We start from the raw sequence: 10,986 nt of genomic DNA, 5'->3' as shown, positions 1-10,986 counted from the left end.
ATGGAGGAGGCTGTGTGTCCTGTTCACGCTTCTGTTTGTGTAGCACTGGATCATCACAATGTAGATCGCAAGTCCTTCATTCCTTTTGTCCTTATCTGTAAGGAAATGAAGCATTATCTGTCTCATTCTCTGTTCATTTGTTCATCTATTAGTCAGCTGAATAACTGTGCTGAGAAACTCGGAGCGGCTGTTTTTACTCCAGTCCATGTTCCAAATTTGTGGATTTTACTCAGTGCTGTTATCCAGCTAACTCAGTACTCCTGCTTTGTGGGTTTTACTCAGTGCAGTTATCCAGCTAACTCAGTACTCCTGCTTTGTGGGTTTTACTCAGTGCAGTTATCCAGCTAACTCAGTAACCCTGCTTTGTGGGTTTTACTCAGTGCAGTTATCCAGCTAACTCAGTAACCCTGCTTTGTGGGTTTTACTCAGAGCAGTTATCCAGCTAACTCAGTAATCCTGCTTTGTGGGTTTTATATTCAGTGCAGTTATCCAGCCAATTCAGTAATCCTGCTTTGTGGGTTTTATTCACTGCAGTTATCCAGCTAACTTAGTCATCCCACTGTGTGGAGCAGGTCCCGGGGCAGTTTTCCGGTTGCGTTACCCCGTGTCTCCCTGTCCCAGGACGGGACGGGACTCCCGCTGCACTTCTGGGGCGTGTTCGACGGGCACGCGGGCTCGGGCGCCGCCATCATGGCCTCCAAGCTGCTGCACCGGCTCATCCGGGACCGGCTGTGCGACATCGCCCACCTGCTGGAGGCCCCCGACGCCGCGCCGCCCATCTGCCTGACCAAGAGCGGCAGCCCCTACCAGCTGGAGCTGAAGAAGGGCGCGGTGGAGGAGGACGCCGACGGCCCCGGGGACCCCACCGCCCGCTTCCACATGGAGAAGGTGGTCAGCCTGGAGAGCCTGGTGATGGGCACCATCGAGAACGCCTTCAAGCAGATGGTGAGCGACCCTCGGCCGGTCGGCGCGTCTGTCAGTCAAACATCTCAGCCAATCAGTGTGTCCGTTAAGTAGCCTTTCAGCCAATCGGTGTGTCTGTTAGTTAACCCTTCAGCCAATCGGTGTGTCTGTTAGTCTATATTTCAGTCAATCAGTGTGTCTGTTAATGAACCCTTCAGCCAATCGGTGTGTCTGTTATTCCACATTTCAGCCAATCAGTGTGTCTGTTAATTAACCCTTCAGCCAATCAGTGTGTCTGTTATTCTATATTTCAGTCAATCAGTGTGTCTGTTAATGAACCCTTCAGCCAATCAGTGTGTCTGTTATTCCACATTTCAGTCAATCAGTGTGTTTGTTAATTAACCCTTCAGCCAATCGGTGTGTCTTGCTACTGTGTAATCCACTTGTACTTTCCCTAGCAGGCTTAACTGGCAGTATGCACTTGTTTTCACATTATAAGTCACTCTGGATGAGAGTGTCTGCCAAATGGCAGTAATGTAATAGCATATAATAGCAATAAATAAAAATATAATGTAGGCATTTGAAACCTTGGGTGGAAAATAGAAACGTACAATAAGCAAGTGTAGATGCCAACTAGGTAATGGCTACAAAACCACAGAGCCAAAGGGGAAGACTGATTGACCAATCAGAGTGTGACGCATCGCTTCCTGCTTGCTGTGCCTTCAGGACGAGCTGATTGAGAAGGAGAAGGCTTCCTTCAGCATCTCTGGGGGATGCTGTGCCCTGACTGCTCTTCACCTACTGGGGAAACTGTATGTGGCCAACGCAGGTGACAGCAGGTGAGAGACACCTCCTACACCTTCTACACCTCAGGACCCACATACTCAGACTGCTGTTTGTCCAGTTCCATTTTGTGTTGTCTGTAACTGTCTTTTATTGTCATTTCATCATGTTTTATCCATGTTTTGCTTGTGAAGCACTTTGACTGAAATGGTGCTACAGTAAGTTTACTTACCTTTCGGTATATAATAGGATTAAAGGGCACAAAGGGTCATTTTCTTTTTTTAAAGCGGTGCTCTTAGCCTTGGTTCCGAGAGGAGCTTTTTCAGGCTAGTTTGTGGGCAGGTGATGAGCACTAGGAACCCATTAGTGATGGTGAAACGGTGAGCATTGCTGGGCTGAATGTGATATTCATGTCATTATGTTATGTTATGTTTTGTTAATAAGATCAAATTGTAATTGTTAGTACAGGGTTTTTTTTTTTTTTTTACAGAACATTGTCACATGGACAATAAAAAAAAAAAAGAATAAAAGCAGTAAAAAAATTAATATTACGTTACGTTAAATGAACTTGAAGGACATGGTTTTGGATTTTAGCGAGCTCGGTGCTAAGGTAATGGCCTGTGAAAGGTGGCTCTTGATTTACCGGGTACATTGCAAAAATCCTCAGACTTTATTGTATTAAAGCAGTAAAGTATACATTTTAGGCCTTAATATGTTTTATTTGTTTCCGTTACATTAAAGTCACTTTGCAGAAGCTGTTATCCAGAGCGAATGACAAAAGTCTAAAGTAATTGAACAGTTAGTGAAGCCGTATGAGCGAGGTGTCTGTTCTGAATTGTCTCAGCGCTTATCCATCTGTATTTGGATTGTGTGTAATAAAAATGTCTGTTTCTCTGAGTAAAAGCGTCTGTTAAAACATTGAAACACAATGAAACGAAGGCTGATCCTATTGTCACAGTAAGTGATTCAAACGAATTCTCCCGGGGGCTGTTCTTTTTTCTTTAACAAAAAGAGTAGTTTAGCATCAAATGATTAGCTGTGTTGCAGGAATATGTAGCAGAGAGGCATAAAGAGTTTGTCATGTATTTTAACACTTAGCCTCAGGGGGACCACACCAATTAATCTCTCAGAAAATCCTCTCTTAGGAGACTGAGGTAGAATTTCTCAGCAATAAGGTGCACTTTGAACAAATGAGCATAAATATACAAATGGAGACTACAGGATGTAGCACTCCTTCGTGCTGTCCGGAGGTGACGGTGCAATTCAGACATCCAGAACAGCTCTCAGTAGAAGTAGATTTTCCACTCCAGTGGAAGAAGTGTAGAAGAACCCTTTCAAAACCAAAGAAGCAGAAGTCATTTTAATGCTTCTGAGAGTGTGAAGCGGTAAGGGGGCGAGAGTGGAAAATAAACTACAGCAGTCAAGTCGCAGCTGTTCAATCCGTTTACTTAATAATAATAATAGCGTAGTGGTTAAGGCGCATGACTGGGACCCGCAAGGTCGGCGGTCCGATCCCCGGTGTAGCCACGATAAGATGCGCACAGCCGTTGGGCCCTTGAGCAAGGCCCTTAACCCTGCATTGCTCCAGGGGAGGATTGTCTCCTGCTTAGTCTAATCAACTGTACGTCGCTCTGGATAAGAGCGTCTGCCAAATGCCAATAATGTAATGTATAATTGGAAGCTCCTTCCATACTGCTGGGCTGGTCTTACAGGAAGTAGGGCGGTGTGAGTAAGTGTGTAACTGCACAGGATACCTGCCTGCCCTCTGCTGGCCAGCCTCAGTACTGCAGGCCCACCCGTGTGCCTGTCACAGTGGTGACAGACTTGAACTGACGACCGAGAGATCTGTCAACACCGGTTCCTCTCCCGTCTCCACAGGGCCATCATCATCCGGAACGATGAGGTCATTCCCATGTCCAACGAGTTCACCCCGGAGACCGAGAGGCGGAGGCTTCAGTACCTGGTGAGGATCAGTCTTTATGACAGACTATTGTTTAACCAACGTATAATGCTGACACTTAAATACAAGTGCAATGATAACAGCCAGAAAGTAAATGAGCTTGGTGCAAAATCGCTGTTTAATTGATTTTCTCTGACGCATACCTCATAAACAAAAGAGTATCAAATCATCAGCTCTGCCCCTAAACCTTAAACTCTCCCGTACCAAATCATCAGCTCTGCCCCTAAACCTTCAACTCTCCCGTTCCAAATCATCAGCTCTGCCCCTAAACCATCAACTCTCCCATACAGAATCATCAGCTCTGCCCCTACACATAAAGACCCAAACAGAATACACATCATTACGCCTTTAAAAAGCTGCACTCATTTTAGGTGCTGAACTGAAACCACACCTCACGGTCTGAACCGAAACCACACCTCACGAGGTGGAAAATATACACATCCCAAAAGTGAAAGTCCTCACCACTTTGTATCAATCGCTTTCGTTTGCTAATTAGCACAATTCTTCAGGCAGGAGGTAGAGCTAATGAGTGATATACCAGTGTGCAAAACCCCCCACCTGCAGATGGTACGCACACAGATATGATGACTCAGGAGCCCGGAGATGTGGTCAGGAGGTGAGCCGTGGATGTTTTTGTGCTGAAATGCGTTTCCCTGCTCTGTGTGGCCCTGCAGGGCTTCCTTAGGCCGGAGCTCCTGGGAAACGAGTTCACATACATGGAGTTTCCCCGCCGGATCCAGCACAAGGAGCTGGGCAAGAAGATGCTCTTCAGAGACCACACCATGGCTGGCTGGTAAGTGTGAGTGTGAGTGTGAGTGTGAGTGTGAGTGTGAGTGTGAGTGTCTGTGTCTGTGTCTGTGTCTGTGTGCGTGCTAGTTTGCCTGCGTGTGTGCCTCCGTGTTTGTGTGTGCGTGGGTGTGTGTGAGTGTATGAAATGTCACACGATATACAGTAATTTTGTATATTTGCCTCTTGGTCTTACAGGGCTTATAAAACCATTGTAGAAGAGGATCTCAAGTTCCCCTTGATATACGGAGAAGGCAAAAAGGTTGTGATATTTAAAATGCTTCCTTCCCATGCAATTTTATTTTTATAAATACGTTTTATTTACGTCTATAATGTCCACTATATTGTAAGAGAACAATATCTATCAATATGTATCAGAACTGTGAAAATGTCATTTTTGAGTTTTTGTTATTGCAATGGGAAGATTGGATGTTGGATATCTGTGGGTTTGCATCAAAACTGACAAAGCTAATTTTATCTGTACAGTATGGAAATATTAAATGGGTTATGACATGTGAGACATCACTCATCATTTCTTGTAAATGTGAGTAATGTCACAATTTGGGTAATTAAGTAATTACTACGAACAGTTGTAAATCTGAGAATGGACTGCTGTCTGGTTTTGAGAGAGAGAGACTAGAGATTGAGAGAGAGAGAGAGATTGAGAGAGAGAGAGAGAGAGAGAGAGACAGAGAGGGGGAGAGGGGGAGAGGGAGAGGGAGAGGGAGGGGGAGAGGGGGAGGGAGGGAGGGAGGGAGAGAGACAGACAGAGAGAGAGAGAGCAACAAGACAAAATGTCCACAAGACTAAAATGTCTTTGACAGCGAGGGGCAGATGCAGTCCTCAGGCCATCAGTCACTTGGGCTGTTGAGATTATTGTGCTGGGCTGTGTGAATGTCATGCAGGAAGACAGGCAATGTTCCAGGTGACACTGTGAAGCTCATTTCACAGTGGCTTTTAGACCTGCTGTGAGGGTTTAGTCTCCGGGGTGGGACTGCCGAGCCCGGGAGTCTTATCTTTCATGGCTGCATTTTCCAGGAATCAAACGAAAAGATGGCTTGCCTAATAATTTATGTGCGTGTGTGTCTCTGTGTCTGCGTGCGTGTGTATTTGTGTGCGCGTGTGTGTGTGTGTGTGTGTGTGTGTGTGTCTCTGTGTCTGCGTGCGTGCGTGTGTATTTGTGTGTGCGCGTGTGTGTGTGTGTGTGTGTGTGTGTGTGTGTGTGTGTGTGTGCGTGTGTCTGTGCGTGTGTGTGTGTGTGTGTGTGTGCGTGCGTGCGTGCGTGTGTGTGTGTGTGTGTGTGTGTGTGTGTGTGTGTGTAGGCTCGGGTGATGGCCACTATTGGAGTGACACGGGGTCTAGGGGACCATGACCTGAAGGTGTACAACTCCAACATCCACATCAAGCCCTTCCTGTCCTGCTGCCCAGAGGTGAGCCCTCTGCTGGTCATCAGTGGGAGTGCATCTGCCACCGTTGTCTTCCACAGGAAATGCCATTACATTACATTACATTACATTACATTATATTAATGGCATTTGGCAGACGCTCTTATCCAGAGCGACGTACAGTTGATTAGACTAAGCAGGAGACAATCCTTCCCTGGAGCAATGCAGGGTTAAGGGCCTTGCTCAAGGGCCCAACGGCTGTGCGGATCTTATTGTGGCTACACCGGGATTAGAACCACAGACCTTGCGTGTCCCAGTCCTTTACCTTAACCACTACGCTACAGGCCGCCCCTTACTGTTCGCTCATACTGGGGCTCTAATAACCTGCTAATTTCCTGGTGAAATGTCAAAATAGGAATATAATTAGTGCTATAAAACTGTATTTGAGTTTATGGTTTTCCCTTCTTCTGTGCCTTCAAAGATTTTTCTCTCCAATTTGCAGTTGCCAGTAATGTGTCTCACGTTACCACTGTGCCAGTCATAGCAGAGCAGGCAGCTGGTGTGTTTCAGCCTTACTCTGATGTGTTTCTGACCATTTTCAGCCAGTTACCTGGTATGTTGCTGGAGGTAGTAATATTGGACAATATGCTAACGGAATTTCGCATACAAAGATAAAATTTGTGCATACAAAATACTTACACAATTGGATATTACTAGAGCAATTCGGACTGGAGAATTCTTAAGCAGGCATTATTACCACATCCGAAGTGAATATGGGGGAAAAACATAATTTGTCTGGTTAAAAAAAGGCATTGGCAGTTATTGCCGTCACGCCGAACGTTCACCACCCTCCCCCCGCCCCCCCCGGACAGGTGATGGTGTACAACATCGAAGACTATAAGCACGGCCCAGATGACGTGTTGGTGATGGGGACAGATGGATTGTGGGACGTCACCACAGACCGGGAGGTCGCTGATGCGGTGACGGGCTTCCTGGCAGGCTGTGAGCCCAACGACCCCATGAGGTAAGTGCCCGGCCCGCCTGACAATGCCCCCCAGGGTTGTGGCTCGGGGTCGATTGTTACAAGATGTTTCCTGAGCACCAAACTGACTGGAAACTGATTGGGCAAAAAAATAAAAAAAATAGAGTAACAATGGATCCCATGTCATAACAGACCCCGATCTCCCCTATGACATAATGACATTTAACAATCTGTTACAATTGGAATTGCACACATGGAATTCTCTGAGAATACAGCCAAGTAGTGCGCTGTTAAATTAACATTAAGAAGCATTTGTGTAAACTTACCAATGCTAACTGCTTATTTTCATGTGAGTATTTATTGAAATTATAAATGTGTTCCCCGGTTCTCTCTATCCCATGATGCCCATCAGTTTAACTGAACAGGATTGTCTGCTGTGGTACATTTTAGCATGTGAGAGGATATGGGCGTTCGTTTTCATATTTGCTTAAAGTAGGGGCCCCATAAAAATATATTAATATGTTCTCATTTTTAGTTCATTGGTAAATAATTTCATTCCATACATAAAAATTATATGGGTCATTATGTACCAAGAACAGCATTTAATCGGTATTTATTAAGTTCATTATTGGAGCCATCGAGGCACAGTTCCTCACTATGGCCACTAGATGTCAGTGTGGATATAGTTGATTCCCATCCAGTGCAAAGGTAATCTGAGGACACTGCAAGGAAATAACGCCAGCATTTTGCCACAGCTATTTTATTGAAAATTCTGACAATAGATTCTGAACCTAGTCATGTGTTAATTTGTTCAATATAAAAAAGGGCTAAACTGGCAAGCATTTTTCTGACTTGGAAAAAGGAGAATTTGTGTCCCGTTCAGGAATGATGGTCTCCTCCCGCACAGGTACACGCTGGCCGCCCAGGACCTGCTGATGAGGTCACGGGGGGTCCTGAAGGAGAGGGGCTGGCGTCTGCCCAACGAGCGGCTGGGATCGGGCGATGACATCACCGTGTTTGTCATCCCCCTGGCAGGACCCCAGGCCGAGACATGACGAGCCCCTCGTCCCCCAATAAGGGTCTGAGGATCGCTCCTAAATGCAAGCCAGGCCCCGCCCCCTCCCCACGCGCCCCCACCCGTACGCCCCTGCCCCCTGCCCCCTGCCCCGCCGTGGGGTGCGAATGCTGCCATCCTCCAGCGGACGTCTTCGATGTGCCGGGCTCGCCGACTCGCAGAGACCTCGTCCCTCATCGTGTCCTCTTCCTCATGTTTTCGGGCGTTTCGACGACGTTGCCGGCCCGCTCTCCATCCAGGCCCGCCGTTTCCGTGACTCCCCTCCGCTGCCCTACGACACCCCCCCCCCCCCCCCTGAGCTCAGCGGCGCTTGTGTCCGCCCCCTAGCGAAATCCCACCCACATGAGCGCCATCCCTGAGTACTTCCCAGCATGCAGTGCAGGCTTCCTGACATTAAATCATGACGAGAGTAGTGTTCATGGCTTGCATAACTCCCCCCCCCCCCCCGTCCGCCTCTTGCTCAGCGAGGGAATCAGATTCATTACCAGAGGGTTCAGGGGTGCACTTCCCAGGTCTGAATCACGCGTGTGATCTGAATGGGCTGACGTACTTGAAGCAAGGCACTGCACTTGAGCCAAACTCTTGGTGATAAACCCCAGTGTGTGAATGGGCCTGATGGGTAATGATTGTGGAAGCACTTTGAGTCTCCTTGAACAAGCCCATCTGTTATTTTTAACGAGCATTTCTTTCCTTTTACGCATTGAGATGTTGCTACAGAATGTGTCTCTGGCTTGGAAGATTTCTGAAGAACGCTTAACCTTTCAGCATGCCGGCCAAACTTAAAGAGAATTGTTTTGTTGCGTCCCAGGAGAGCTGGTAGACAGCTCAGTCCTTTCACTCAGATGCACTGAAAGAATCGCCTCTAAGAACATCGAAATGAAGTCCGGTGACATAGCTGTCCAAGCAGCATTCACATCAGATGGGTTTGAAAAGTCACAGGTACACTTGACTTTTAACTCGTCAGGCAGTACAGAATAATACAGAGGAAAATGCACTGATTAAGATGAGCCAAACAGTAATGATTACAAAATAAAGAGCAGCCGTCTATCCATGGAAAAAAAAAAACAGAAAATGTGTCGTTCTTATTTAAAAGGCGGATTCTTTTAACCTGACCATGGCAATCACGACCGAACCCCCATTCTGCCAAAGGCCTTAGTCAGCTGACACAGGCAGAACGAAAGCTATGGCAATGGGAGTCTCCGTGTAGAAATGGCAGCTCTAATTCCCAGCTGGAACTGTCGTGATTGCCATGGTACTGAATGCCCAAATATTTGACCTACCTCCCCCTGTCAGACACTTTTATTTGTGTTTATTGCAAATTGGTTTGCAGCGACCGTTGGATATTTCGGTCAGTATGCTTACGTAGTGCGGACGCTCTGGCGTCTGCTGCTACGGCAACGAGCTGAGATTGGCATCGCGGCCTCCCTGTTATGTGGGCTGTCTTTATTTAGGACAGACTGAAGGTATAACAGAGTTTATATAACACAAAATGCTGCCTTACTATGCTGGAGGTATGACGATGTTATTGTGTTTGGTGAAGGCTGCATCTGTCATGATTTTATTCCTATGGAGAAGCGAGCAGGCATCCATTTTGTGTCAGCTTCTCTTTCTTCCTGTTTCTTCTTCTGACCTTTTCAGTGTTTGTCATGTTGAGGGAGACTAGCCGTTGCATTGAGAACAAACTTGTTTCATGACTGTATCATTTCTTTCACATTGCCTTGTGTATCTGTACAGTGTAAATTTTTAGCAAAATTATAATTTGATATTTAACTATCAAGCCTGTAGCATAAACGGTGTGTAGCCAAAAAGTACATTAAAAATGAAACTTTTTTTCACAAAAAAAATATATATTTGCAGTTTTGTCACCCGTCTTGTGAGCCTGTGAAAGATACAACTATTTTCTAACCCAGTCATGCCATCATTGTGGTGAATATAAAACCTAAAGCATTATTTCTGGTACAGAATGGCTGTTTCAACATCAGCTGATGTAAGTAGGCAGCAATAGTACACACAGGACATGGAAAGTGCATAGCATTAGTCACCCACCTACATCAATCAATACGCTTCCAATACAATTATTTGCTTTAATTTATCATTATGGATTTTGTGGCTTAGCCAATTAGCCAAATCTTAGATCTAACTCTTCTGTTGAATTTTCGAGATGTACCCTGGTTGGCTCTTTCATAATAAAAGCATAAAAGTTTTAAATGATGAGAATAGACTCAACATTGTATAATGCCTATGGCCTAGATCTAGTTCTGTGCCATTGGAAGGGTATGTGCTTACATAATGTATTCTTCCTCAGATGAACACACTGTTGATATGCTAACAACCACTTTCTGGAGGAATATAGGAATTCTCAAACTCTTTCCAATTTAAGAGCTTAATTTTGATTGCATACACTTTAGTCAGAACTTCCGCCTGCAGTAATCACATTCCTACAGTTAAGAAGTCTTTGAAGGGCTTGGATTTGGGTGGGATTTTAATGGGGAAAAGGTTCTAAAGGAACAGTTATGACAAGGAAGGTTGAGAACACATCACCGTTTCCTGTGACAAAGAGTTCGGGGTCCAGAGTCATACAGTTACGGCAGATTTAACCCACTGTGATGCGGATGTGCTGTGAACAATGGCATTTTGTGTGTGTTTGTTTTGCATATAATTATAAACAGGCAATGGGCCTACCTGTTGAAGTGCCCACACACTGGCACATTCTGATCCTGAGTATGCCTTCAGTTCTTTCAGGGGATCTGGAAAAAAATGATACATTTCTCACATTTCAGTAATTATTCTGTCCACATTATGAAAGTAGGCTTACATAACCGCATAACCAAAAGAGAAAAAAAAAAACTATTAATTCAGTCTCTCATGGTCTTAATCGTCTTGTCCCAAATGTAAGAATTATAACAGATATTTCTGCCACTGTGAAGGACAAATTTGCATATATTAACTGATGAATGAACTGATGACTGAAAATGTTATTTTGTTATTAAAATTTCAGTTAAAAAGTCTAGCTTGTTTTTCTTTTTATTAGATTTAGAAAATAAGTAACAATATAAAAATGCATGTAATTATTTTTAGATTATAACACCAATAGTTCTGTGATGCACGTTTT

At 45.2% G+C, this 10,986-nt stretch overlaps 1 protein-coding gene across 3 annotated transcripts in view; it reads left to right on the top strand.

Annotated features, from left to right (window-relative positions):
• Nucleotides 1-10,589, top strand: part of ppm1j (protein phosphatase, Mg2+/Mn2+ dependent, 1J) — a 30,220-nt gene extending 19,631 nt beyond the window's left edge. For all 3 annotated transcript variants that reach the window (XM_061220801.1, XM_061220799.1, XM_061220800.1), the window contains exons 3-10: nucleotides 622-945; nucleotides 1,630-1,742; nucleotides 3,565-3,649; nucleotides 4,321-4,439; nucleotides 4,631-4,694; nucleotides 5,755-5,862; nucleotides 6,690-6,841; nucleotides 7,707-10,589. In XM_061220801.1, the coding sequence (XP_061076785.1) occupies nucleotides 622-945; nucleotides 1,630-1,742; nucleotides 3,565-3,649; nucleotides 4,321-4,439; nucleotides 4,631-4,694; nucleotides 5,755-5,862; nucleotides 6,690-6,841; nucleotides 7,707-7,854 (1,113 nt within the window). In that variant the 3' untranslated portion in view covers nucleotides 7,855-10,589. The remainder of the gene's footprint in view (nucleotides 1-621; nucleotides 946-1,629; nucleotides 1,743-3,564; nucleotides 3,650-4,320; nucleotides 4,440-4,630; nucleotides 4,695-5,754; nucleotides 5,863-6,689; nucleotides 6,842-7,706) is intronic.
• Nucleotides 10,590-10,986: the final 397 nt, after the last annotated feature.

Source organism: Conger conger, chromosome 14 (assembly GCF_963514075.1).
Source record: "Conger conger chromosome 14, fConCon1.1, whole genome shotgun sequence".
Lineage (NCBI taxonomy): Eukaryota > Metazoa > Chordata > Actinopteri > Anguilliformes > Congridae > Conger > Conger conger.
The sequence above is the reverse complement of the archived record's forward strand: the minus strand, read 5'-3'. Positions and strand labels throughout refer to the sequence as shown.